The sequence below is a fragment of the Hipposideros armiger genome, unplaced genomic scaffold (genome assembly GCF_001890085.2).
Source record: "Hipposideros armiger isolate ML-2016 unplaced genomic scaffold, ASM189008v1 scaffold_30, whole genome shotgun sequence".
NCBI classification, from domain to species: domain Eukaryota; kingdom Metazoa; phylum Chordata; class Mammalia; order Chiroptera; family Hipposideridae; genus Hipposideros; species Hipposideros armiger.
In genome coordinates, this window is record NW_017731380.1 from 3246814 (window position 1) to 3269318 (window position 22505).

Sequence of the window (22505 nt, forward strand, 5' to 3'; positions counted from 1 at the left end):
TCAACCGCAACAAACTCGACTTTCCCTCTTTCTTCACACCATAGATATTTAGCTACAAACTTCAAGATAGAATAAAGCCAGGCTTCCCGTTTATTTGAAAAGAAGGCTTAGTATCAGACGCTTAAATCATTAAAGAGAAAAAGGCAGGCTAATGTGTTGTAAAACTAAAGATTAACTAGGAGTCAACTCAATTCTCTTATAGACTGTTTTCTACTCATTTCTGTAGGAAAAATGTTAATTTGTTCAGAAGTGGATATCATGGCACAGAGTTTGGATTCCCTGAGAAGGTCTGTGTTCTCTGAGGAATACTTAGTCTGGTGCAGAGAAAATGAAAACAAGTTAAAAAAAAAATCTTTTTGGGTAGTAATTTTCTCTGGAGACTTAAAGGCATTTATGTTGATTAAAAAGTTTTCTAGGTAACCTCACTTTGAATGTCAAGTAGAAATGCGTAGAATGGGCTTCCCTGGTAGCTTGGGTCCACCTTTAACTGCTTAAAGACAAAAATTTCAAAAGATAACAGGTTTCCTTTTGTCAACTGAAAAATTGAGAAGTTTTTATGTGTGTTTAATGGGAAACAAAGAAAGTGGTATAGAACAGAGTTAATATTTCACATTGATCCTAATTTTGCTGAAATCTGACAAACGTGAGAAAAATAATCAATGTTATTACTCAATGTGTAATTATGTTAGTATTTCATGTAAACTTATTACTCAATGTCACATGTCCATGGGGCTACATTAGATGAAGGTCCAATTATGGAACTGTGTGGCTAACATGTTACTTTCAGTAAACTGAGGATATCCGGCACCTGTTCAGCGCGGGGAGGTTCTCTGTCTTCACTGAAGACTGGTACCTGACTCACGGTCCTCTTCTTCATCCTACAGCCCTTTTTATTTTGGTGACGTTTTCAACCATCTGTCCTCTTCTCTAGTTCCACATAGCCACCTACCTCCATAGTGGAGAGCCTGTCCTAAGGGGTTCTGATCACACCTTTATTTTATTTTATTTTATTTTTTTTTAAGCTGAGCCATCCTGCTACCTGTTGGCAGCTCAGCGGCTGCTCAGCTTGGGCTGGACTCGAACCCCTGTTGCTCAGAGCTCAAACTCTTGAGCGAGCTCTTAACCAACTGAGCCACTTGGCCGGCCCTTGATCACACCTTTCTTATAGCCTCCTTCCCATCACACCAGCTCTCTGACCCTGTGGACACCTCCAGCCCCTGAGCCCGCCTTCTTCTTCCCTGTATCAGCATCTTCTGTTCCTTAGCTTACCCAGGTAGGATCATACAGGTACTCACCTGAAAATCAGGGCCAGATTAGATGCCCTAGGCACTGAAAACATTATGGTGCCTCTGTCCTAGATGTAAATCAAAAAGGATACAGAAACCCAGTTTCTGACTTGTTTCTCATGGTGAGTAATGTTTGTTTTGGAGAGGGGGTAGGGAGAAAGTCAGGGGAGAATATGATATTCTTAAAACGTTTTTTTTTTCCATTTTTTGGGTGCCCCTTCATTGCCGGTGCCTTGGGTATAGATTCAATCTGTTCGCTGGGTCCCTGGAATCATTCTTTTACAATATCCTTATCCCCACTGCACACTTGTACCTCCAGCAAAAGCCAACATCAGTTCACTTGTGCTCAAGCTTCAGTATGCCTCAGAATCACCTGAAATACTTGCTCTTATTGTTTGTTACAAATGAGGTTCGGTCTGCCATGACTTGGACAGTCCATCGCCAAGACCTCAGCTTCAGGGTCGTTTCATCATTCACCACGGTGATCCCTTTTCAGCTCATCTTCTCCATCTTCTCCAAGGCCTGTGGGAAATTCTGGTACCAGCCAGGCCTCTTGAGACTCGGAGAGGCTTATCAAAGGAGAGTCTAGCTCATGCCCTCTTTCTGTCCAGACTTGTCTTACTGAGGTTGCTGTGTGAATAAGCTGGCAAGGGGCTCGGAAGAGGCTGTCTTCTCCCAGGGGGTCAGGAGCAAAGCAGGTCACAAGTGCCCCCACCCCACCAAGTGGTCAACTCTTTGCTTGAGGTAAAATTGCCTCTACATCTTGCAGCATTCTTTCTCCAGCGGACTCTGATACAGCCAGGCTCCTTCTGTTCTAGATCTCCAAAAGGATGTTTTTAATATACAGAAAACCTTTTTCTCTCTCAAGAACCTGGTCCTTGGAACTGAAAGCTTGAATTTCAAAACTATTGTTTCTGCTATGTTCTTTTAAAAAGGTGTGTTTTGAACATCACCACTGAGCAATAATTTTTTTGGTTGTTATTCTGAAATGTATCTTACCCTCCCTTTGAAGCAAGCTTCACTGAGTTAAAAGGTGTTGGGCTGTAAAAATAGGGGAATAAAAAATTCACTAGTGTAATATTAGGAAGAAAAAAACGCATCCTCCCTACCACCCCTTGGCCCCACAGCCACGGGCTCTCAAGTTTCACTTTGGCCTGGACAGCATTTGAAACATTTCATTCATTGCCAATTTTTTCAATTGGATGGTTTCATCTAAAAAGCTGTATTTTTCCCTTCTCACGGAGTCATGGTGACACTGGGCTGTGGTAGTCACCAGGACCCACGTTGGATAACCCTGCCCGCCCCAGTTAGCTGAAGCCCCCTGGCCTCCCTCCCACATTTGTCTCATGGCCCAGCTCCTGAGGACGTTTGTAATCTTTACCCTTGACAGTACTTTTCAGTTAAACTCAATGTCCTTCCCTGTGTTACCTCTTAAAAGTTATTCCTGACTTTTGCACTTTCCTTAAACTCCCCAACACCCATTCCCCTACACTCTCACCAGGTGACATGTTAAGGATGAGCAAATTGAGGCTGAAATGACCGACGCGTCTCTCTATCCTCCAGCCTACAAAGTTTTCTATATCGGTACAGATCCTACCTGCATTCTCAGGGGATGAACCGTCCTCCTTTTGATCAAAGCAACCTTTTAAGTTATGCAATTTAAACACATAATACCTTTTATAATTACAAAAATGATATACCCTCATAACCAGTCAACCGAAGTTAAAAATAAAAGTAATCCCCTTTACAAACCCACAATGACACCACTCCCCAAAAGTAAATGCTGTTAAATTACTATTAAATATTTGGCTAATATTCCAGTTTGCACGCACACATATATACACTCATACATAGAGACAACCACATATATGCCTAAACATATATGTGTACACATACTTTTATTGTATTTTTCCAAAACTGTGATTGTAGATTGTTGTACCATTTGTTTTTCTCTACTTAACAGTGATTGTGAATGCCTTTATGTCTTACTTAGTAGATGTAAATCTACTTCTAATGGCTATATAGTGTTCCATTGTTTGAGCATGTCATATTTATCAAACCTCTTATAAAATTACAAAAGTGGTACATGCGTACTAAAAATGACCCACATTAAAAAATAATAAAAAAAGTAACCCAAATTATACAGAAGTGTAAAAAGTGGAAGATTCTTCCTTTCCCATGCTCCCTCACTTTCAGTCTCCAAGGGGTAATTATTATTAACAGCTTACTGGGAATCTTTGTGAACTTTTTAAAAAGTCAGATATATTGAAGTATAATTCACATACAGTAAAATTCACCCTTGTAGTGTACAAATGCATACAGTGTGGCACCAACACCACAGTTAAGATATGTACCATTCCCATTGCCACAAAACACTTCCTTTGTGCTCTCTTATAGTGACCTCCTTTCCGACCCCCAGTCCTGGCAACCATTGTTCTGTTTTCTGTTCCTTTAGTTTTGCTTTTCCCAGAGGGTCAAATAAATGGGATCACACATTATGCAGCCTTCTGAATGTGGCTTCTTTCACTTAGCATAATGCATCTGAGATTCATCCATGTTGACTGATGTATTATCTAATCCTTATTTTGTATAGTATGTAAAAATATTTTTTGTTTCCAAAAATGGGATCATGCTATACCTGGAATTTATACATATAAACATACCTGGAAAAAAATATATTTAATATATATTAAAAAATATATATATATATATTATAAACCTACTTCATATAATTTTTCATATATAGATCTAATTCTTTCTTTTTAACTGCTTCCCAGTGTTCATTATGTACTTGTTACATAATGTATTTAACTGTTCTTTAACTGTTCTTTTCTGACTGGACATTTAGGTCACTTCCAATTTTTCACCATTCCAGGCAAGTAGGAAGTATGAACCAGTAAAACAGTATGAACCAGTACTCATAACTTTTGGTCTATGTGTGGAGGTATTTCTATAAGAGAGATTCTTAGAAGTAGAATTGCTGAGTCAAAAGTCAGATACATTTAAAATTTTGATAGATATTCCCAAATTGCTCTCTAAAACTATTGTATATATTTAAATTCTAGCAACCATGTTTGAGAAGGTCTTTTTCTTTATAACCTTACCAATCAATATCAATCTTTCTAATTCTTGTTGATCTTATAGGCAAAATGATGGTATTATATTATCTATCTTTCACTCCTAATGAGATTGATCACTAAAATATACAGAGGGTGGCAAAAAATATATACACATTTTAAGAAAGGAAAAAACTATTAAAATTGTAATACTCAACATATACTGATAACAAAAGATGAACACAAGTCACGTTTGATTTCTGCAATTACAATAGGTGCTCAAAGTGGTTACCATCAGTGTAATTTTAATATAGTGTTTGTATTTCTTAAAATGTGTATACATTTTTTTGGTAGCCTCTGTATATTTATTAGCTATTTGATTTTTGTCTTCTATGAAATGTCAATTTATAGATTTTGTCAACATTTCTATTAAGTTGTCATTTAAAAATAAATTTGAAGGAATTCTTGATATAGTAGGTAGACTAAAAATGTTTTTTTTTCCCCCAGGTTTTACTTGTTTATGGGGTGTGTAGTAGCCATAGCTTTTGTTATGACTTCTGTAACACTGGCTTTTATAATGTCTGGAAATCATATCATATATTGGGAAACATTTCCACTCCAAGATTTAAAAGCTATTCTCAACTCCAGAGCTTAACTAATCCTTTGCTGCTAGAAATGTAAGTTTCAAATTTACCCTATTATAAATAACACTGCCTTAAACACTATTGTACATATCTCTTTGCCTTTGAAGACTCTTGTACGTTTTTTTCCTCCTATGTGACCATTTTTATAAGATTTTTTTGGTAAGTTTTTTTCTTTTTTGCAAGATACATTCCTAGAAGCTGAATCAAAGGATAGGCCTCTTTCAAACTTTGTTTATCTTTGCTCTTGGCATTTACATCCATCAGCCTATTTTGGGACCTTGTTCTATCAGGTATTGTTGCTCCCTCTCCCCCCAACGCCACATAAAACTTTAGCCTCTCCCATCTTTCTTGACAGCCTGTAAGTATACTTCAGATTCACATCTTCTTAGAAACAAAGCAGGATAAAGTAACTTCCCTTGAGTCTGTGTTTTTTTCTCTAGCTGTCATCACATCACTTTTCTTCTTAGCCAGCTTTTTGAAAGCCACCCTTCTTTACTGCCCTGCACTGCTAACCACTGCCATGTTTTCTATCCCTTGTGCTTCACTTGTGCTGTTATGGAAAAGATGCGTAGGACCTCCAGATGGCTTACCCAGGTTCATGTGTTGACTACTTCCTCCTCCCTGTTACTCTCTACTCTCCACCTCGTAACACTAGCTCTTTCCTGGCACTCCCCTCCCTGGTCAGACTTTCTTCTCCATCTCCTTTGGGTTCCTTCTTCCATTGCTCACTCCCTTAACTTCGGTGTTCCCAGTGCTCTGTTCTTGATCTAATGCTCTTCTCTCTGTACATACACCCCATTGACTGTATGTATTCTCACTAACTTATTGCCAACATCAAAAGTAGTAGGCTGTCCCCTCATATATCCAGGTCCTAATCTTTAAAACTTGAGAACATTATCTTATTTCTTATTTGGCAAAAGGGACTTTTAGTGTTTTATTTAAGGCACTAAATTTGGGGTAATTTGTTACAGCAGCCTCAGAAAACTAATACAATGTCCAAATCAACATTTCTAATACCATAACCCTCCTCTGATCATCAGTTATAGCTGCATCAGCCTGCTATCCTCAAATTCAACATGACTCATATCAAGCAGAACTCATATCATCACCTCCCTCCTCCTTCTCTGTTTCCCTCTTTCATTTAATGGAACCACCCTTCCCTGAGTCACACAAATCAGAACTCATGGGTCTTCCTGGCTTCCTCCCACCCACAGCCAATAATCACCAAGCCTTGCACTGTTTGTGGTCCAAATTTTTAAAAACATGCCTCCTCATCTCCATCCTTTGGCTCTCTGCCTATGGATTGATCTTTGTCTCAAATCCATCTTCCACATCAAAGCCAAGATGAGCCTCCTCAAAGGCAAACCTGCCCAAACTCCTTCCCAAAGTCAAGTCCTAGCTCCTTAACAGGCCATACAAGGCTCATCCCCTTCCAGGCACATCTGCTGTTTACTGCCTTGAACTCTAATAACACAGAGCCATTTGCCATTTCCCCATCTATACTAGGCACTTTTATGTCTTCATGAGACTTCATGACCTTCCCCTCTGCTGCTTCCATCCTTCTTTTTCTGATTAGCTTTTATTCATCTTTGTAATTTAGCTCATTTTCTCTAATGATGCAGGGTGAAATGTCCTTCCTTTGAGCTCCTGCAGTGTTTACAATCCTGCATATATCGCATAGCAATTTCTACATGAAAGAGACATTGCAGTCATGTACCACATAATGATGGTTCAGTCAATGATGGATCATATATGATGGTGGCCCTGTAAGATTATAATGGAGCTCGGGCTGGCCGAGTGGTGTGTTGGTTAAGAACCGGCTTGGGACGCCAGAGGGCCGCATTTCGGATCCCACATGTGAGGGCCAGTGACACTGCCCTCTGCAGCTAAGATGGTGAACGGCAGCTCGACCTGGGGTTGGGCTGCCATGGGTCACCAGCAACGGCATAGGCTGCAGTCCCCTGCTGCAGTGGGTTGCCATAATCTACCACGTGTAGCCAGCAGCCAGTGTGTGTGTGTTTTGCAGCAGCCGCGGTGAGCGGCCATCCAGAAGCCGGCAACTGATCTGCCTTGTCCGGGAAGAGCGCAATGATGGTGCCAACTTGTGCCAGTGAAGCAATGTCCTCCTCAACTAGACTGAAGAACAACACAACAGCAACTTGTCTGTTCCCCTCCCCCAGTTCCCCAATAAAATCTTTAAAAAAAAAAGCTTATAATGGAGCTGAAAAATTCCTATGGCCTAGTGATGTTGTATCTGTTCTAATGTCATAGCACACGCATTGTTCATGGGTTTGTGGTGATGTAAACAAACCTACTGTGCTGCCAGTTGTATAAAAGTGTAGCACATACAATTATGCACAGTACATGATACTTGATAATGATAATAAATGACTATTGTACTGGTTTATGTATTTACTACATTATATTTTTACCATTATTTTAGAGTGTACTCTTTCTCTTTATTAAAAAGTTTGCTGTAAAGCAGTATGCTGTGTTAGGCAGGCAGCAGATTCATACATCTCGTGTTTACCGCGTCTTGTGATTGCATCATTTTCTCTTGCATTTGCTTTAATCTTGTGTTGTTTTATAAATTTAGTGTAGCCTAAGTGTGCAGTATTTATAAAATCCACAGTGATGTACAGTAGTGTCCTAGGCCTTCATATTCACTCACCACTCACTCACTGACTCACCAAGAGTAATTTCCAGTCCTGCAAGCTCCATTCATGGTAAGTGCCCTATAGGAGTACCATTTTAATCTTTTGTATCATATTTTTATTGTACCTCTTCTATGATTAGATATGTTTAGGTACATGAATACTTAGCACTGTGTTACAATTGCCTACAGTATTCAATGAAGTAATATGTTGTGCTGGTTTGTAGCCTAGGAGCAATAGCCTATGCCATGTAGCCTAGGCTATACCATCTAGGTTTGTGTACAAGCAAGTGCAGTCCATGATGTTTGCACAATGATGAAACCGCCTAACAACTTGTTTCTCAGAACATATCCCTGTTGTTAAGTGGCACATTACTACATTTGTAAGCATCTTGAGGTCAGGACCAATATTTTATATGCCTCTTAAAGCTCAGTAGTTTGCACAAGGCATAGGAAATGTCTGTTGAACTGAACTGAATTGCATTGCAGGCAGAAAAGACAAATTATTTCATCTGGTCAAAATACTTCAAAAATTTAGAAACTTTTTTTTTACAAACTTAATCCCCTCTGACAGTTCTGGGCTACAGCCACATATATAATAGCAAAGAGCAGGAATGCAAAACAAATATAGTCTGAAAATTCCCAGAGTGAGGCATTTAAACAAGGAACAATGAAAATACAAGTAAACTCAACCCATCTTCTCAGTGCTCTTGCAAGAAAAATGTTTGAAGTTTTATTGTTCCTTGATGTTCAAAATTGGTCAGAATATTAAAGAAAGTATCTAGGCATTTTGAATTTGACCTTTAACAACTTACAAGTTGACTTTTCTACTCAGCTGTGAAATGTAAATTCAAAGCACATTTAATTTAACCCATTGCCAAGTATTAGGGGTGGGCACTCATTCTGTGTAAGTAAAGGAAGCAACTATTACACCTATTTCTTTATACAGAGAGAGAGCATCCTAGAGGAATATCAGAATGGAGAGAGCTGCATGATATACTGCCAAGTGACCAAAGCAAAATACAGAATAGTGTGTTACAGCATATCTTACTAAGGAAAGGGAATAATATTTACTCATATTTACATAAATAATCACTGGAAAGATAAATCAGAAGGTAATAAATATGGTTACCCACAGGGTGTGAGAGGTAACTGAGTGGATGGGGATGGGGCAGGAGTGACATTTCACAGTATTTACCTTTTTATAGTGTTCATATTTTTCAATCATATAAATATATAATCTATTTAAAATAATTATTAAAAAAATAATATCAGATGTAGGTCAGAAATATTCCCAACGTGATATGGGAACCAATAGTGTATCCTTAGTCTCTGGCCTAGAGTCTTTTATTTTTAACCCTTGATTTAGAGATGATTTCAAATTTTTAAAAAATTACAAAAATAAAAATAGCACAAAGAAGATATGTGGGCCCTTTATCAGATTAACCCATTAACATTTTATCTCATATGAACTATCTACCATCTATCTCTTGGGTCGCTGGAAAAGTCATGACACTTGTTTGCAACCAATGGCACTAGTTCAGTTTTTGAGTACTAGAGTCATTCGCATCTATGTTATTGCTATGTCATTTGATAGCTGACAGTTCTAGCTTCATTCTGAAGACAAATTGAGCGATTTGGTTGAGTTTTGGAGATTTTACAAGTTGAAGATGGAAGACCAAACTGTGCATTTTTGTTATATTTTACTGTTTTACTTCCATAAAAGGAAGAACATGCGTCAAGCTTGTGAAAATTTGCATAAAGTTTACGGTGACAATGCTCTACAAGAATGTCAGTGCCAACAATGGTTCACAAAATTCATGCTGGTGATTTTGATCTAAATGACTCTCCTTGGTCAGGGAGGCCCACCGAGGTTGATGACAACAAAACAAAGGCATTGATCGAGTCAAACCCACGTTACACAACACGAGAGATTGCAGAAACATTGAACATCCATCATTCAAGTTTTCATGACCACCTGAAGAAGCTGGGATATGTAAGCAAGCTCGATATTTGGGTTCTGCATGAACTCAAAGAAGTTCATTTGACTGCATGTATAAACATCTGCAATATACTCATTAAACATGAGGAAAATGATCCTTTTTGGAAGCGACTGGTAACTGGTGATGAGAAGTGGATTGTTTACAACAATGTGGTGCGCAAACGGTCTTGGACCCAATGTGATGGTTCGCCTCAAATGACATCAAAAACAGACATTCATCAGCGGAAGGTTATGCTTTCAGTGTGGTGGGATTTTAAAGGTGTCGCGTTTTTCGAGCTCCTACCAAGGAACCAAACAATCAATTCAAATGTATACTGTCGGCAATTGGACAGTTTGAACGAATCCACCATCCAGAAATGTCCAGAGCTCATTGATTGTAAATGAGTTGTGTTCCATCATGACAACAGGAGACCACACACAAGTTTGATCACCCGTCAAAAATTATTGGAGCTTGGATGGGCTGTGTTGCCACACCCATCATACTCGCCTGACCTTGAGCCATCAGACTTCCACTTGTTTCGCTCTCTTCAAAACTCCTTGCGTGGTATAACGTTCAATTCAGATGAGGCTCTATATCAGCACATTGTTCAGTTTTTCGCAAATAAACACAGGTCCTTCTTTGAACGAGAAATTATGAAGCTCAATGAACGATGGCAAAAGGTTATTGAACAAAACGGGCAATATATCATTGATTGATCTTTGTTCTTTATATAAATAAATGACCTTTGAAAAACATCGACAAAATACTTCATGACTTTTCCGACAACCCAACATCTAGCTAGCTAGCTAGCTAGCTATCACTAATTTGTGTCTGAACCTCAGAGGTTCATGACTCTCTACCTCTAATATTTCAATATGTATTTCCTAATAATATAACTACAGTGTGGTTATCAAATTCATGAATTTATGGCAATACAATATGAACAAGAGAGTCCTTTTGTGAAAACAAATGTTCCCTAAACGTAAAACCCATCTTAATTTACGTATTGTACAAAATGATTCCTGGGCAATCTCCTGTTACAGGTGAGGAAGTCCATACAGTGTGACAGTGTGGAGAACATCAAACACTCCAAATAATACTCATCGGTCAGCTTCAGAAGATTGTTTCCCTCTTCCCTTTGGGACAAATCAAGCCATTCATTTCTAAAAGCTCTTAGCTTCCCCTAAGTCCTAAATAAAAGAGTTTTACATGCTCCCATTATAGTTCAGTAATGGGGTTGGAAGAAGATTCCTCAATTACACTTTGTCTAAAAGTAATTTAAAAAACATAAGTGGTACCTTGTTTTAAATCCATTAGTTTGCTTCCCTCTACGACAGTGGTAAATGTGGTCAGGTTCCAGACCTTCTTTTTTTGTTCCTGACTCAAAGCTGAGCTTGCTCCTGGTGGAGAAAGAGGAGAAATATGGGTGTAGGGATAAGCCTGCGTGGTCTAAGGCATTGCTCCCTCCCCCCATGGCTTTGTTAAACAATTAAGAGTCTCATACAGCTACTTCAACCTACTTAGAGATAATATTTTGAAGCCCAAGGCCTAAGTTCTTTTTTTCTCCCCTCTTTTTCAGAAGCATTCCACAAACACATTCATGTCAGATGTCATGTTTCAGGTAAACAACAATGAAGAATGGTTCTGTCAATAATACAATCCTTGTGAAGACTTGGGTGGTGGAAAAGAGGTGATTTTCCTGAATGTGACCCATGTCAGCCTAGGCTGGGATTTATGACCTGGTTTGGGGGAGTGTCATTCCCTCCTACTCACCTATTATTCTTACCGCCTCCAGTTTCCCCAGTTGCTCTACACCTTCCCTGAATCAACGTGGTCAGAGGGGTGTGTTGTGCTGGAATTTAACCAATCCTCTGTGAATTTTTCTCAATTTTTTTTTCCTATTAGTGTTTATACAACACCTTGATGAAAATCTTTATGTTTATAGATATCTTTGTCAACCTGTCCAATGATTTCTGTAGAATAAATTTCTAGAAGTGGGGTTGCTGGATCAAAAAAAGTATGTCTGTTTTTATGACTTTTGATATATCCTGCCAAATTACCCTCTAGAAAGTGAGAACCAATTTCCAATCCCACTAACAGCGTCTGAGGATGTGGTGTCCTACTCTTAGGAACTAGCTGGCCTCTGGAGCCTTGTCGTTAAAAATCCTGGCTGAGACATCAGGCCTTTGGGGTTTGTACTCTGACTCTACAACATCCTAGCTTCACTCTTTAGTAAATGATATAATCTGACTAAATATTTCCTCTTTCTTCCAAGGGAAATGATAATACTACCCTACTCACAGGGCTGTCATGGGAAGTAAATGAGATATAGCATGTGAAATGAGTATGTGATGCCTGCCACTTGTTACTGTTTCTAGCTCTGGTCTAAGCCCCAAGAATAGATTTTGAGCTGCCCTGCCTAGTGGAAGGCTGGGGGCAGAGCCAGGCCCCAACAACGAGGGCAGTGAGCCTGGGATGGGGCCTCAGCTTTGTTTGCTGAGGAAGATAGAATATAAAAACAGTGCCAAGCCTTATTACCTTCTTTATGTACTTCATGACACATGACTAATGGTTCAAAACCAATTTCTCTCTCCATTTTTTTTTTTGGTAAGTTTTTTTGAGATCACACAATTTATAGATCACACAATTCACCTATTTAAGTGTATAGTTCATGATTTTTAGTATTTTAATAGTTGTGTAACCATAAATACAATTAATGTTAGAACATACTTATCACTCCTAAAAGAAACCCATACCCATTAGTTGCCACCCCCAAGCCTCTCCATCCCCTCCCCCCAGCCCTAGGCAACCCCTAATCTACTTTCTGTGCCTACAAATTTGCCTATTCTGACATTTCATATAAATGGAGTTATACAATATGTGGCTCTGTGTGACTGGCGTCTTTCACTTAGCATAGTGTTTTCAAGATTTATCCATGTTGTAGCATGAATCAGTACCTCATGTGCCAAATAATATTCTAGCATATGGATATACTACACCTTGTTTACCCATTCATCAGTTGGTGGACATTTGGGTTGTTTTGGTTTTTGCTACAATGAATAATGCTGATATGAACCTTTGTATACAAGTGTTTGTGTGGACATACGTTATTATTTCTTGGGTGTATACCCAGCACTGGAATTACCTGGTCATTTGTTGTTGTTTTTTAATGCTATAAATAATGTTGCAATGAATATCTTGACAAAAGAAAAAGACTATGGAAAGATTTCCACGTCAAAGAAAAAGCATAAAGGCCCGGGGTGTTTTGGGTCTTAACCTCTCTGAACAACTCATTCAGCATCTGTAAAATGGGTTATTGTAAATATTAGAGATTAGATATAATGGAAGGTCCCTGAGATACAGTGAATTCTCAACAAATGATAGCTACTATTCTACACCCTCCAAAATTAAAGTAAAAATCCTCATGGGCCTACCCTCTTCATCTGTCCATATCGTTATTAGATTTCTCTGGTTTTTCATTTTTACGGCCTTGTATTTTATTTTGTCGGTCCTGGCACAAACCTTCTATAACTGTCATGGTGACATCATCTGAGGAAACAAAAGCTGGGCTCTGCCTGAAGTCAGCTGTTCCCTTTTTTCTTTGCATCGTACTGTCAGCTGAATTCTCCTTGTTGTTAGCTTCTTTTCCTGCACCCCCATTGCAAGCCCTACTCACATCCCCCAGGTCATCAGGAACTTCAGATCATTGTGCCAAAACCAGGCGAAAATCACAGCTTGTATAAAATGGCGGTCCTTGGGCCAAATCCAACCCACAGGCTGGAGTTGTTTGGTCTGCACAGTGCACAGTAAAAAATAAGAACTGGAATCAATATATAAAAAACAGAAGATTTCACACAAAACCTTACTTCAGATGGCTTTTGAAAGAAAATCAGATGTGCCAATATTGGGCCTTCATTCTTGCATGATAAAAATAGACTGATAAATGCTACCCCAGTTCCTTCCTTTGGTGTGTTCAGTGCTACAGTGAAGGGAGGTGAAGTGGCCAGTGCATGCAGGCATAGCAAAGATAATTTTTTCCAATTTCTTGTGTGACCAAGGTACCACTCATCCTCTCCCACCTCCACTCCCATTGTCATTTAGCCCTGCTATGCCCCTGGCATGTTTTGTGGTTTCACACCATTCCAGACATATATATATATATATATATCTTTAACTTTGATGAGTATTCCGAAGTCTCCTACTCCATGCTTATAAAGATAGTGGCGTCTAGTTCCCAATGTCTACCTTTTTTCCTTTTAAAAATATTATCATGAACTCCTTGTGTCACTGTACAGGTCACTTCACCGTCCTCTCCATGGAAAACAGCGGTTTGCTCAGTTGTTGAAAGCCCCGGTAGAACTAAGCGGCATGTCTGCCGGACCAGAGTGCTTCTTTGCTTCAAAATCTGGCTCACTGTGAACCACTTGACCCATGATGTCCTCTGTCAGATCACTTGTTTCTTCATAAGCCCACAGCCAAACTCATAGCTCAAACTTTCCTTGCACTTGATACGTTTGGTTAAACCTTTCCATTATACCTAGGCTCTCATTTAGTGCCTCATTATGCCCATTTTAATCTTGCAACAATCTCTCTCTTCCTATAAGACCTTAGATTTTTGAAGGGAGTGTTTTTGTTCTTGAATGACCTGTTTCTGCTCTCATCACCTCCCTTCTGTTTCATCTGTTCTTTGATTTTGCTGTTTCTGCCTCAGTGTCTTTACCTTGGTTTTCTGTCTGTGCTCTCTCTTAAATGCTTCTGTGGCAATATCTATTTTATTACAGAAAGCCTTTGGCTGGATTCCTTTGGAAAGCTCTTTTTATGTCAGTTTTTAAAATGTGTTATTATCCTGAAATCTTTAGGGATAACAATTTCAGTTCCTCACTTCCTTACCCAATTTCCTGTTTTAAGAAATTAATTTCAGTCTCTACCACTGCATGAATACAAATAAAACCTTTCACTTTACATTTTGTGACTTCTAGCATTTTTGCTTATGATGCTCTCAATCCTACTATATTCAAATGGCTAGCATTGGCAGCTAAATAAATACCCCTCCCTCCAATCTAATGATTCTTAACTTGAATAATTGATAGACCCTTTAAAAACAGAAAGAAAAATAAATTCTTTTGGACCCAAACAGTTAACCTATTTTAAATTTACATAATAAATTTCAGTTTTAATATAGATATGGTTCTTTCTAATTTGGGCAGTTTCTTGACTTTAGCAAGCCTCTGGTGACTCAATTCTCTCATATTTATTTCCTTTTCAAACTATCCTGAAACTTTTATTCATGAGGAACATTTATGTGTTGTCTTCCTCTTTTCTTTTCTCACATATCTTTGGTAATTTTAGTAGTGATATGATTGACTCCAATAGGGTTGAAAACACCAGCTGAGCCTAAGTCCTGTGGCACGCCTGTTCATTAAGTTAGGCAGAGAGGTCATTCAACATATGCTTTTGCAATTATTTAGATTGACTTGGAAAGCCCTTGTAGAAAGCATTCGCATCTCTGTTACCACATGTTACAGGCTGATAATAAATACTTCACAGCAGAGGTCACCTTTTCTTTATCCACTGCCCTTGTGCCATTCCAAAGAGGCACTTGACATTCTCCCCTGGCCTCATCTCATGCCTTTTGCTGTACACAGGAGAGGCATCCTCTGCATATTTTCCTTTTGAGAGTTCATATCTATAAATTGTACCTTTTCTTCCAACTTGGTTCACTTCCATGCTTGTTCAAGCTTCCAAATTGTGTGTTTCAAACAAAAACCTGAACTTGAATGGCTCATCCCCTATTGAGGAATTTCGTCCCAAGCCAGTCCTTTCACACACAGATCTCTCTCTTCAAATTTAGCTCTATTTCTTAAGTAAACATTACTCCATCCAGATCTTCTCTTTTTGGAGATTTCTAAGCTTTGGCTCCAGCCTGTGTTCTCATGGGGTAATGGAGACAGCTCTAGAGTTGGGATTAAGAGATTCCCAGAGAAGTGCCTCCATGTAATAAGCTATAAAACCTTGGGAACCTCTTAATTTCTCTGAGGCTCATTTTTCTCATCTGTAAAATGGGATAATGATAGCTACCATCTCTCTTGATTTTTGTAAAGATTTCATGAAATATTGTATGTAAAATAAGGTTCAGAATTCTATCTGTATTATGTATTTTTAGTTGAATCTCTGGTTGCCCTAAGTTGTTTGTTTGTTTTACTTTCAGCCCCTCACCATTTTCTTTGAAAGTCTTCATCTTTTTCCTAAGGGTTCTCATTTCTCTTGGCTCGGGTTCTCTGTCACTTTGCTCTATCTATCTATTTAATTAATTAACCATTCACCCATTCTATCATATTTGGATAAAAATGTTCACATCCTGACAGCTGATGTCAAACAGCTGACAGTTGGAGTCAGGGAGACTAATTTGGGATAAGGTGACTACCTGAAGATGTGGTTTTCCAGGTGTCAAGACAAACCAAGAAATACTTTCTGATTTGGAACTGAACAGAAATTAGGAGGAGGGGAGAGGAGAAAAGCGAGGAAAGGGAGAGTAGGATGGGAAAGCATCCAGTAAGATGGTTCAGGAATGGGGACTGCCAGGGGTGCAGTGAGCAGTGAACAAAATCCTGGGTTGGGGGGACAATGGGAAGTAGTGGAACAAGGACATATACAACACTCATGAAAGAGGACTTCCAGAACTGCTTCAGAAAGTGGCCAGAATGATGGGATAAGTGTATTCGAAATGAGGGGGAATATTTTTGAGGGGGATTAATGGTGATGTGTCTTTTACTGTAATAAGTTTTTGTTTTTTTGTTTTTTTGTTTTTTGTTTTTTAAATTTAAACATTCACCGTATTATTTGATCACACCTCGTAATATGTACCAAACGCCAGCCATATCCTCCTTGGACTTGGGTTCCATCTAAAGAAAGCCTATCACACAGGAGGAACCTGATAAATGTTTGTTGAACAAATCCATTTTAGTTATTCCTGACATTAATTCATCTTCTTTTGTTCCTAATTAACCCCATTTTTTTTCTCTGAGTGATCTCAAAACTAGCTATTTTTAAGTGTTCTCTATATCCTTTTCCTCAGCAAGAACTAATTTTCTCTAGTGTTTTCTTTCTGTACCTCTTATTTGCTCCCACCAAATTCATGTTTACCTTTTTCTTTCTTTCAACCTGAAATCCATCTTTATTTTCTACCTCCCCTGCTTTCTCAAATTTCCCAGCAGTCATTTCTGTGGGTGTTATTGGCTTAGTTGTGTATGTGTGTGTTTTGTTTTGGTTTTGGTTTCTGGCACTTGTGGCTTGCAAAGCAATGCCAGTCTCCATTTTATGATGAAATATTCTTGGATGGTTTACATAAATACTCCCTTTTGCTCCACAATATTTGTACAATTCAGTTTACAGAGAGAGAAACAGACACAAAGATAGAGCTATGTAGATACAGAGAGTGAGTACACACACAAGTGCTTATCTCTTGGAGCTAACCTACTGAAGTGTTTCTGCGATGTTTGGGATTAGATCTAAAGTAATCCAGAAGGAAAGAAGTAAGAGAAAGAGGAAGTGGGGGGCTGGATGCTGTAGATAAAACAAGTTTGGCCACATTCTTGAAGCTCTGTGATGGGTACCTGACGGTATAATATTCACTTGACTTCTGTGCATTTTTAAATTTCCATAATAAAAGGCTTAATTAAAGTTTGCTTATTAAAGATCTGCATGTGGGTTATTTTGATCTCCACAGTCAACACATTTTTTTTTTTCACTGTACATGGCCCTTGGGTGATTTCATGAGCCTCTTCCCCAGCATGTCCCCCACCCCCCACCAAGTCACTTTAAACTTTCTGTTTGTATTGATTTGTTGGGATGTTCATTTCCCTTTGGTCTAAGAGCTCCTGGTGGGCAAGGGCAGTGTCTCACTTATCTTTGTGTCCTGGTGCCTAGCACAGAATCTCCTGAACTGAAATGAAATGAGCTAAAGAAAAGGATCTGGCAGTGAACCCATAGTCATGCCCCTTACTGATATCCCCTCCCCCCAATGCCATGGCTTTTGCTGGGTCTGTGAACACATCATAAGGAGCTTCTAAGTGGAGCCACAGCACATCCATGATAGGCGTATTCCTCAGGAGAGAGAGGGAACAACAACCCCTTTGGTTTTCTATATGTGCGGCCATGTCACCAGAAAGCTCTCTTATTGGCCTATTCCTTTTTCTTATGATACATTCTCCAAGATAATTCCAATTTCCTTTTATTTCTGAAGTTCACCTCAAACTTCTTACTTGCTATGATTTGGTGATTTAAATGGCGACAGTTGTAGGCCTAAATTAATGCTGGGGTCCTCACTGCAGGGTTTCCCTTCCAGCAGCCTCTCTTCCCCTGTGATACATCTTCCATCTCTAGACAGAGAGAATGGTTCCTTCTTTTCTTCTAACTTGCTTTGGATGGATGGCTTTCATCTTACCCTCAGGAAAGTCAATTGTAGCGGTGTTGCCATTTTCTCTTATCTTCCCATTTTCCTTATCTTCCTCCCCATTTTCCTTCCTGCTTTCATCTAGCTCAAATCTTCAGCTTTCCTTTGAATTTCCTATTCTAGGCTCAGTTTATACCGTCTCTTATATTTCTCTTACTACTGTGGTTCTGGCAGCTTCTAGAATAGTCACCCTGGCACCACCTTGCTTTCACTACTCTTTAAATGGCTTATTACAAATCTCATTACCTATTTTGTGTTTTTCCCAGTACGCCACTGGGAAGGTTCAACTGGAGAGTCAGATGTTATTATGCTTGTTTGACAAGGACCAGGAGTAGAACTTCAGTCTCCTAATCTCAGTTCAATGGTCCAGCTATCACCCACGGTCTGGCTTATATTTTGCTATTGTCCCTTGGGGAAGCGGTGGCTGGCCTTGAACTCTGTGCATTTATTTGCCTTGTCACACTTACCTTTCTGGAATATTCCTGACAGTAGTCCCAGAGACTGGGAACTGAGCTAAGCCAAAATGGGGTGGTTAGGGCTGTCTTATTGATTCATGCTGTAATTGACTGAGGCATGGTATTGTCTGAAACAAGTCTCTTCTTCCTGAACAAGAGCCAAACAACACAGAGGAGGGGGCGGGGATGCATCATTATGACCACAGGCCCTTAGCCAGCGGCCTTTGGAGTTCCAGGAATCAGAGACAGGCTTGGCACCAGGTCACACTCTAAGGACTGTCAACCTGTAAAAGGATGGACTAGAGTGCTGACCCCATTCTTGGGTACAGAGAAGTGCTGACTGCCAGATAGCATTATTAATTAGAGGTGCAGAATGGTGGAACTCTGAGTGACAGCTAACCTCTGTGGAGAAAAACTGGGGTTGTCCCCTACCATCACCTGAGGATGCCTTTGGTTATTCATATGTGAATATATGAAGAGAGAGTGTGTGTGTGATGCATGTGTTGTGGAGGGTAGAAGAGCTAGAGTAGGTCTAGCTATGGCAACACTTTCTCTCTCAACCCCACCTCCAATTAAAATCAACTTTATACCCCAACCATAATGCCCTGTCATCAGGATCCCCTCAGTTCTAGAGCATGAAACTTCTGGGAGGCCCTGAGCAAATCCTCCACTGAAACTAAATTCAGCCTCCCACCCTGCTTGCTTTGCAGAAGAGAATATGTTTGTAATAAATCTAATTTTTTCATTTTCCCTCACTACACCTTCAAAAGAAACAATGTATTTCTGTGTGAAACGGGAAAAAACATTTCACCTCAAGTGAAAACTTGAGCATCTTAAGACAAACACGCTGAAAAGAGCTCTTCATGTTTGCATACAATATTGGCCTTTGCAAAGCTCAGTGTGCTCCTCTCTAATCTTTGCCATCGAGGGGGACTCACCGTGGGTGGAACAACTCAGGGTTGGCATCAAGGAGATGAGAGCTTGCCCAGAGAGGCGGGGTAGAATAGTCAAGTATTCTGGATTCTCTGCTTACTCAACACAATCAGTTATGTAAATATCAATGGGATCTTGCCCTGGGCCAAAATGAGCCCTGAGTATGCAGTGGATTTACAATTTCAGATGCTTTATTATCTAAAGTCGAAAGAGAAGATATAAAAGCTGCTTTATTTACCAAGCTAGTGCACTAGGCCTATGGAAACTTTTGGTCCTTGTGCTAAGCTGTCAGATGTTCGAGGCAGTTGGCCAGATGGCTGTGTTTTACGTCCCAGCTTAACATTTTCGAGGCTGTTGAATCATGTAGATCCTTTTCAGTGGAGTGACCTTTTCCAGAGCAGGTCTGGGTTTTTGATGTGCCACGTGCACTACTGCTGGAAATTTATGGCTGAGCTAAATGTGAGAAAGAAAGAAAAAAAAATAAGCATATTGGATTTTTCTGGCTATGAAGTATTAAAGTAGTAGAAGGCCAATACAGTTGTTCAGGGGAATTTCACAATTTGGTTTACTTCTTTGATAATATTTCTTTTTTCCATGCCACTTCCAGCTCTTGGCCCATGGGTGTACGTGTTAACCTGAGTTTTCCCTCATTAGTTTGTCTCTAATTTGTAAAATTATAAAATATAGAAAGATAATATACATAACACATATGTGCATTTATATCTATGTTTTGAAGTGATATTTTAAAAGGTAAAAATGGTTAATTATGGTATTTCTGTGTCAGTACTATAATATTAGCAATTATTCTAGCACCAGTATGCACACAAGCGTATGGCTCACTATGTTCTAAGAAAGCTACAGGAACACTGGAGAAGTTCCTGAGGGGCAAGAACCCCTCAACTGTCAAAAAGTCAGGAATAAAGAACCTCTGAAAGAAGTTAGGAAGAGTAAGTGTTATTTCTTAGGTTGAAACATATGAAATTGCTATTTTTACAGGTTAAAAAATGGTGTGATATTGGCCAGTTCCTATGGTTCAGTCTAAACAGCCTGGTGAAGTAAAGGCCAAGGAATGACATGGTAGCTTCCGGTTCCCAAAGTTCTCATAGTCATCTGCACAGAAGACGTACGTGAGGAAACAGGCTCACATAGATTTAAATGAACACATACTGAGACTACTGGACAATAAGAAGAATATCCTACGGAACCAAGAGGCCTTATGGAATTTACCTTAAGGGGAGCTTAAAATCAAAAGGATGCCCAATGATGCAAGCACTGCAGACGTAATTTTCCTAGGAGGTGAATTTGGACTCAGGGACCTTTTGGGTCCATTCCAATTCTTGGTTTTCAAGCCGATCAATACAAACAGAAAGGTACCTAAGGAAAACTTCCTTCACAAGCAAGGAAGAGATGCCTCAGCTCACTAGGAATTTAATTTATCACTATTGGGCTTAGATGCCCTTGCCTTGACACTCAAATTAAATAAAAGGGGAGATAAACTGCTCATGACCCCAAGCATCACATTGTTTATGGTTTGCTTGGCTCTTCTAAGCCAGGGAAAACATATGTGCCTTATATCTCTTCTCAGATGTCCCTGAGCTCTAGGCACACAGCATTCCCTTTCATGTGAAACTTAACTCCAGAAAGTCCTTTCTTCTTGGTCTTAAAAAATTAAACACACAGGGAGAATATACACTGAAGTGTTAACAATCGTTATCTCTGAGGGGTGGAATCATGGGCAATTCCTACTCTTTTTCTTTATTTTGCCTATCAGTATTTTTCTAAAAATGTTCTTTTACAATGAGCAGGTACAAGTTATATAATAATTAAACCCAAGGACGGTCTAGGCTGGCATGCTAGCAGAAAGGAAGAAACACAATTGAGGTATTGGTCATCAATGTTGCCTTAGAATCTAAAAAAAAAAAAAAAAAGAGCTGGAGATGTTTTCTTTCAGATCAGTTATCATCAGGCCACATGACATGCATTTTACAGTGTGGTAAGGGTAGAGTGTTTTGTTTTGTTTTTCTTTTAACATTAGAACCAGAAGGAAACTTAAGAGGTCACTGATTTCAGTAGTTTTCTTCCAGACTGGGTGTCTTTAGTGTCAACTAAAACAGATGGATTATTTCAGGTTAGCTCTAAATCACATTCAAGAGATTACATCCAGGTAGGAAGAACAACCTGGCAAGTTACTTAAAGTGGAATGTAAAGTAAAGGGGGGTAAGAAAGGAAACGAACAAGTAATTCTGATATAACAGAAATCTGGGCAATTAGCCAAGGTGAGATGGGGCAAGAAGGCAAGTTGAGACTGAAGAGAGAACGCCACAATGTTGATTGTTGTTCTTAAGGCATGAGCGTGATGATGGGTGGAGGTGGGAAAGGAGAACAATGTGTTTGAACACACTGTTGCTTGATGTGGCTCTAATTCATTATTTGATCATCTCCAGGGTTATCTCTACAATTTAGGGGCTACATTTTTTTTTGATCACTTAAAAAATTGTGGTAAAAATCACCTAATTAAAATTGACCATTTCAAACTTTTTAAGTGCATAGTTTAATAGCACTAAATACATTTACATTGTTGTGCAAACATCATTATCATCCATCTTCAGAATTTTTCATCATACAAAACTGAAACTGTGTACATGTTAAACAATAAGTCCTCATTCCCTTCTACCCCAGCCTGTAGCAACCACCACTCTACCTTTTGTCTCTATGAGTTTGACTGCTCTAGGCATCTCATGTAAGTGGAATCATGCAACATTTGTCCTTTTGTATCTGGCTTATTTCATTTAGCATAATGTCTTCAAGGTTTATTCATATTGTAGCATGTGTCAGAATTTCCTTTCCTTTTAGGGCTGAATACTATTCTGTTGCATGTATATACACCACATTTTGTTTATCATATGTCGATGAACACTTGGGTTGCTTCCACCTTTTGATTATTGTGGATAATACTGCTATGAATACTGGTGTCAAAATACCTATTCAAGGGGCTGGCCGAGTGGCGCGATGGTTAAGAACTCGCTTGGGATGCCAGAGGGCCC

The 22505-nt window shown here is 39.2% G+C and overlaps 1 protein-coding gene across 1 annotated transcript in view; it reads right to left on the bottom strand.

Moving 5' to 3' along the window:
* Positions 1–19630: 19630 nt before the first annotated feature.
* The window catches only part of DAPL1 (death associated protein like 1), a 25969-nt gene continuing 23094 nt past the window's right edge, over positions 19631–22505 (bottom strand). Inside the window, exon 4 of the mRNA XM_019636827.1 lies at positions 19631–19914. Within this exon, the coding sequence (XP_019492372.1) occupies positions 19798–19914 (117 nt within the window). The 3' untranslated portion in view covers positions 19631–19797. The remainder of the gene's footprint in view (positions 19915–22505) is intronic.